Source organism: Montipora foliosa, chromosome 9 (genome assembly GCF_036669935.1).
Source record: "Montipora foliosa isolate CH-2021 chromosome 9, ASM3666993v2, whole genome shotgun sequence".
NCBI lineage: Eukaryota > Metazoa > Cnidaria > Anthozoa > Scleractinia > Acroporidae > Montipora > Montipora foliosa.
In genome coordinates this window covers 22,872,645-22,880,144 of record NC_090877.1, presented here as the reverse complement: position 1 = coordinate 22,880,144, position 7,500 = coordinate 22,872,645, and the positions used below count along the sequence as shown (strand labels likewise).

The 7,500-nt window shown below is 38.9% G+C and overlaps 1 protein-coding gene across 1 annotated transcript in view; it reads right to left on the bottom strand.

The window, feature by feature from the left end:
- The window catches only part of LOC137969334 (integrator complex subunit 15-like), a 17,742-nt gene that overhangs the window by 2,802 nt on the left and 7,440 nt on the right, over positions 1–7,500 (bottom strand). The window contains exons 3-6 of the mRNA XM_068815528.1: positions 5,997–6,092; positions 5,039–5,225; positions 2,375–2,947; positions 14–53 (exon numbers count right to left, since the gene is read on the bottom strand). Coding sequence (XP_068671629.1) covers positions 14–53; positions 2,375–2,947; positions 5,039–5,225; positions 5,997–6,092 — 896 coding nt within the window. The remainder of the gene's footprint in view (positions 1–13; positions 54–2,374; positions 2,948–5,038; positions 5,226–5,996; positions 6,093–7,500) is intronic.

The window sequence follows — 7,500 nt, the reverse complement described above, 5'->3', positions numbered from 1 at the left end:
GAAAAACGCTAACCTGTTAACTGGTAAAAGCTTGTACACGGAGAACAATTCATCTAAAAAAGCATAAAAGAGTAAGCAATTTTCTCAAAAGAGAACATCACTGAAAACTGTTTTAATCCCAAGAGAATTCTAGCGTTTTAACAGAGTTCATTTTAGATTGATATTTCCAAAAAAACCAGAGTTTTCCAGCCAAAAGTAAGCTCTTTATCTTCAAAAAAGTCACTCGTATACAGTTGTTGAAGGGAGCCTCCACTAAACCAAATGACATACTCTTATCAATCAAATTTGTTCACTTTTTTTGTCAAAGATGGCGTTTTATTCAAAATAAATGAACTTCAGAATCGCTCACATTCGTTCTCAAATTTCTCGGGCGCCGCTGTCCAGAAAAATTGTGACGTGTTGTACTTTCGTTCTGGGGCCGGTTGCTCGAAGCCTGGTTAGCGCAAACCGTTGGTTAAGAGGTATCAAAACCAATATGTTTCCATGGTATTTAATGCTGGTTAGTGCTAACCATGCTTGAACAACCCGGGCCTAGTTGTTATGCAAAACCTCTTTGTTATCTTCGTTTCTCCTCGGCTGCTCGGGCATGAAATACTTGGCTAAAATACTGTCTAGCTAAAGGAGCTGTGTTACAGCAGTGCAGTTCATTTTGTGTCGCTTTACCATTCGCTCGCGCCTTCTCGCTCTGCAACTTAACGTTGTTCAAGAAGAGTGGGGACGTAGTCCCCGGTTTGATGGTCTTTCACTTATTTCGTTCAAGCATAGTTCATCGAGGAACTGGTTTAATGAAACCTTAAAACCTTCAAAACCGAGAACAATGTTCTTGCACGGCTGCCATTTGCGCCATAAAAGTAGTCTGGCAAAGTCCCCAGCAAAGTGTTGTTCATTGACCCTGAAAAGCCCCTAGGGGAGTGGTCAACTCACATAACATATTCATTCAATCAACGTTAACTCAGTAATTACTCTTAAACGACACAAACCAAAGCTTCGTGACGAATTAATGTCTGTCGAGCATACATAATTAAGGTTACAAACAACAGAGATCAACTTTGAAAAACTGTTAAGCTGAACAGTTTTCAAAAACTCCAATCACAATCCACTTTAATCTTCTTCAGTTTTGCCCATCCCTTCCTCCTTTTGTATTTGCTGTTTTATTTAAGCAATGTTCTACGTAGTTGTTTTTATGTTTCGCTTGATTTGGTTGCCAGTTTCCAGTCGCTGGATTTGGCTATAAATTTCGTGGCAAAGCCCCTCTAAAAACCCCACGCAACGAGTGAACAGCACTATGCCATTACGTGGCACACATAATATTTATTTTCACATGCACCCGAAAATCCAAAGTCTCGTTTCATCCACGAAGGAGAATGCTCATGCGGAGAAAACTTTTTTCGGTGAAACAACGCGAAAGCTAAAGCTAAACACTTCAATAACTGTCACAACTGAGAACCACACACTGCGCTCAGTCCGTGCGCTATGACCTCAGGCCAAATATTTTTCCGTCCAGCCCTTCCACTCAGTCATACGTTACGAGAGCTGCTACAGTACATCACCCTGAAAAATTAGCGAGATCACGTTTCGAGCGAAGGGCTAATGCTAACTTCCTCCTTCGAGAAGGTACCCTGGTTGAGGCCGGTCACATGTCTGCTAAATCTCTGCACATTTCAGAAAAATAAATGAAGGGAGGGGCAGTTAAATTTTTGCCTCCACTGAACTCATCCACTGAGCTCAGTAGGGAGTGTAAATGAAACATCGCGTGGCGAGAGAATGTCTCTTAATCTCAAACAAAGTAATTATCTTCTTGTGGAAGTACTGCCTCTGCACCTTTCCTAAAATACATCGCTTTCAGACAATTACTTGTTTTAATTTTAATATTACGTTTGTATCACCCGAAAGCAGTACAACTTGAAGTCTAAATTAAGAACGTGGGCGCCATTTGGAAAAGAAAAACAATTTGTTTCGCCCTTCCCTAGATGGAAAAAAATACTGTTGACAAAATTAAGTCGAGGACCCACCCTCCGTGTGCATTTCCTTTGTACTAATAGGCACGTGACCAGCCGCAACCAGAGTAGTTTTTCGAGGGAGGAAGAGAGAGGACCCTATAAGAACGAAGTTGACCGGAAGTCAGCTCACAAATCTTCCTTAGGTTGGTTCATTTCCCTTTATCAGCTGGTTTGATAAAATGATTTCCCTTTGGGAAAACCATGCACAGTCTCGCAGGACTTCGACCTTGCATATAACAAAAAGTCGAGAGCTGAGGTTTTTGTCGCTTTGCTGTCACTTTGCCTTTTTATCAAATACTATGTCATCGGTGCTATTTATACTACAATTCTTTCTGGACTAGCAGTCTGTCATTATAATTTACACCTCCTCTCACCTTTGGTTGCAGAAAGACATCCAGTTGCTATAGCAACTTGCAGAGTTTGCGCAAATCGATCCAGGGAAAGTTGAACTTGTTGGTCTATGATTCCATTGTTGAGGTCCAATGTCCTTAACTTGTCAATTAGTTTCTTCATATCCTGGCTCATTTCTTTCAAATCTGTTCCCTTGATGAGATGTCGAGAATCCGATTCATCCATCACTTCTCCGGGTTCCAACTCCATTTCATCTTGAGGATTTTCCTCGTTTTTACTGGCCAGTAAGAAGGCTTGAATTATCGCTAAGTGGAGCTGGGAGTACAGTAACCTTGTTTCATGCTGAGTGTGTCTGTTACTCCCGGCAAAGTCACTTGATAGTGGCATTAGAACCACCCAGCGCAAGAGGCCCAATAAAGGACCCGTGGGGAGTGAGGTAGACTCCGGAATCAAAACCGATCCACGCAAGCGCCCAGCTGTCAATAGTGACGAGGAGCAAGTTATTAAACACAAATCAGGAGTTTTGCTGATCCATGAAGCCACCACTTTTAGTATTGTTGTCGGAGGAAGTTTCGTGTTGGCTGAAGATTCGTCACCTAAAACAAGACACTATAAATTCGCCAACTGCCTCTATTATAAAGAAGGTGGATGCCAAAAATATCCAGGGGGCTTATACACTGGCCTGTCATCCCCAAGACTGGGAAACCGTTTCCATGATTGGAAATTCAGCATAAGTTGACCAACACGTTAGTTAGATTGTGCTAATGTGATGGGTTCCTTTAATGGGGAATCATAGCCCAGAAATTTCAAATCATCGAAACTAAACATTGTTTTCAAGTATTACATGATGATGTATAAAATCAGTACTATGATATCCCATATAAAAAGGGGAGGGATGCCGGTTGGAAATTTTAAATTAAACCCCTCAACGAGACTAATCTGCGCGTGGCACAGGCTATTTTGACCCCTAAAAGAGGCCTTTTTACAGGTTACATGAATCAATTGAGTAAATAAAAAGAATTAAATGTAGAATATAATACACTTCTATATTTCTTTGTGGGCAAACCTAAAGGAGACCTTAATGGCTACATATAATTGCGTTTTGCCCATAACACCCTAAGTGAGACCAAAATCCGAAATTTACACTCCTATCGCTAAGCGAGACGACAAGCACCCCTGCCCCTTTCTATATGGGAGTCCCCCCCCCCCCTCCGCATTAGATTGTCATTATTTTTTTTCACAATTGTTGTCTAATTATACACACTGATAGCACCCCCCAGTCCCTCAAACATACAAATGGTTTCTTCTTTCAAAGAGAAAAGCAATTGATTGTCAATGGTGAATTTCAAAAGTGTGGATTCACTTTGACACAATCATACTCCAGAGCAACTAGTAATGACCATCTCTCTGTTGATGACAGTTTGTTAAATTCCCCACACAACAATAAGGGTGTTGAGAAACAACAAAGGTACGTTTTGGCTATCTGCCAAACGGTTAGACTCCCTGGGACCCGTTTCTTGAAAGTCCTGAAAACTTTGAGGGCCCGAAAAGCCAAATTGTGAAAATGCCAACAGTTTGTTTTGGAAAGACGATCTTTTAACATAAGGTAACAAAAAGAAAAATGACTGTGAAGTTTGACAACTTAAATCCTCTCCATTCTCGAGATACAAAGGGAATTGTGACACCCAAAAATGGTCCGTAAAGTTTCGGGACTTTCGAGAAACAGGCCCCTGGTGTCCTAAAGACCAGAAACCTCATGAATGCCCTGGGCATCTCACAACACGTATTTCATAATCAGTGGTGGCAAGGGTCTCCAAGGAACCAAGCCACTGATCAAAGAGTGAAGGTGTTGCTGATCCTCTTTCATACATTGCTTTGGTGGCTGGGTAAGATCACAAAGAGAAATAACTCTTTCACTCCCAATAGAGACACTTATAGATTCTACTCTGTCTAATGCCAGATGATTTTACTCTTCAATGGGCTCAGATCTGAAAGGAGTAAGGTCTATGAACAGTAGGATAAAATGAGCACAATAAATTTCAATTGACTGAAAGAGCCTATCCAGAGCCATAGTTTCGACTTCTTGAATCTCTGAGTCATCAATGAAAACATTCATCTCTTTCCCACAAACTTTAGAAAACCAAACTTAAAACTGACTGAGACTTAAGCCTGGAGTAGGATCATACAAGAAGTCACACCCATTACATGCATAATTTATGAACAATCAAAATTTGACAAACATTATAACACGGCCCTTTGCAGTGCTGGGCTTGCATCCCTCGCTGACCGCCGCGATGCCATTTGCGCTAAATTCATATCGAAGGCTAGGACATCACCTCCTCTCAGCTATATCCTCACGAACTGGTGCACTATTAAGCATGGCTATCAATTGCGTTTAGGTCAGCAGCGCTATGAGCAAGTTAAAAGGCCACACCGAGAGATTTCATAATTTTGTAACTGCACGTTTCCAGTAAGGTATATATGACCCACCACCGTAATTCAGGAGTCTTATTTCTGCAAGAGTGGCGTTTAATAAAGTATTATTATTATTATTATTATTATTATTATTATTATTATTATTATTATTATTATTATTATTATTATTGCACTGCTCTGCCCAAGCACCAGGCAAGTCAAAAAATGAATTATATGGAAAACTGACTAACTTCAATATTATGTAAACTGACCTTTTTGTTTATCATCTGCAACCACAGGGTACAAACTGATGAGAGCAATCATCAACTGACATGCCATCAATGGTGAGTGAGAAGCAAGGCTTTGAAGGAAAGGCAGTGATGCAGGCACCAGGCAAGTGTAATCTTCAACTATGGAAGATGTTACTTTCAGAACAATACCAGGTCTGTGATGGTGTCTCTGTTGAGTGCAAAAAAAAAAAATTACCATAAGTATTGGAAGAAATAATGTCAATCTCCCATTGATAGATTATTATTATTTCACTTTACTGTGTTGGAAATCTTCTTATCTTTGTAAGGACTTATGTCATTTCAGCCCATAGTCTAGATCAGACACATAACAAACTTATTTCTTTTTTTACAAAAATTATCTTGACTGAAACTTAACCACCTTGACAGGAATCACAGTAACAGCCCAGCTTCCTTTTTAAGTTGGTGTCAGCATGAATAAATGTAGAGAATGTAAAACATACTCTTACAGTTGTGCAAATCCCAAAACTGTAAACTCTTTGATTTGATTTTGACTTTTCCCTTTGTGCAGCAAACAATCAGAAGTGACATAAAACCACAAACTAATTACCAGTAATGGTTGATGTTCACTTTTACCGCGCCCGATTGGCTTTTTACTTGAAACAAAATTACACTTCATAAATATTTCTAGAGTTCACGGTTTTTCCGAGTTCTTCACAGTAACCCTCCAAGGATAATAAATTGCAGTAAAATACAAAGTCAGTAAAATGCTTGGATTTTGTTTGTAAATTTCTCCCATAAGGAATTAGAAATGAAGTCAAGAAGAGCTTTGCATTTCAGTTAATTTCCTGCCCACTTACATGTACACACGTAAATTATACTTCCCACTCTTTTTCCCATAATCTGTGTCACATACCCCTCCTGTCCCTTATTCTCCTAGGCCCCCTCTCTCTGACAGAGCAATGTGATGGGGTTTACGCACCTGCATCCAAACAGCCATAGCTTCCAGCAAATGATCACAGTGAAGTGCTACAGCCATAGAAACCAGTTTGGTGAGAATTTCAACCTTTTGCTCAACCTATACAATGTAAATTCAAAACTCTCCATCATTCTGCAAAGTTTCATATGATTCTCACTGTCAAAGTCTTAAAAGCATAAAAAGGGATGAGCCTACATGTATTAACCTCCTACACTGTACGTGACTTAATTTCAACTCCTCAAAATAATTAAGATTTTAAACAACAAAATAATGATGGGTAACTTTTTCACCAAACTAGATTAAGCCTTGTACTAGGACTGATGCACTTAGGACAAAAAGAGGGCAAGTATACAATAAATTATCATTACATGGATGGGAGTGTTTTACCGGGAAGTAAAACACTGACTTATTGAATCAATACAACCATATATCCAGGAGATGAGTGGCGTATTTTTCATACGTGACACAAGTGGTCACATTGAACAACAACCTCACGATTCCTGCCTTTTCAAACTTTGCTGAATGAACTTGGTTTGTTCATTGTTTGGAATTAAGCCTCATTTACACTAGCAAGTTTTCCTTGACAAGTCCACTTGTCAAGGAAAACTTCCGACTGTACACACTACCAAGTGCTCCTTGACACATTTTTCCTTGACAAGTTGGTAACATACATGTAAATGGAAATATATCAAGTTTTCCTTGACAAGTAATATACACTGTCTAGCAAATATCGGCCTTGACAAGTTTTTCCTTGACATGTGTCCTTGTTCAAAAACTAGCATGCCAGTTTTTGAACAACTTTTTTTCATTTGTCAATTAAGGAAAAATTGTCACATTTTTCCATTTACACTGCCAAGGAAAAGTTGTCAGGGAAACGTTGTCAAGGAAAACTAATGCTAGTGTAAATGAGGCTTAATGGCTTCTGCAAGATTTGTTGTGGGTAAGTGACGAAGATATATTAAGTGTATTTTCCAAACAAAAAGAGAATGAGAACACCAAAAAATAAAACGCTGTACCTTATGATCTATCAATTTTCAAGGAATAAAGTTGTGACAAGACAAGATGGGTATTTTTGGTTGAATTAATACCCGGTATTTGCATTTAAGCCTGCTTTTCAATCTCTACCATGTATATTTATGGTCCATATAATAATAAAAAGAAAACTTACATGTTAGTTTGAAGATATACGAATTTTACGTTTCATGTCACTCAAACATAAAATTCATATCTTCTTGCCACCGTGTAATATCTTCTTCGAATATAATTGTATGCAAGACAAAATTAATAATGTACATACAGTATAATATGAACTCCAAAGAAAATCCATCAAAAGGCCACTGTCATGCCTTTTGTCAGCGTTTCTGCACAATATTCAATAAACTTCATTTTTTTAATACTTCGGTGGCTTTCAATCCTTTCTACACTATTGTTACACAATCCAAGTGAATTAATTTTATGGGTATAAAAAAAGGTCAGCCAAAAACTTGAAATAAATGCTCACCTCACG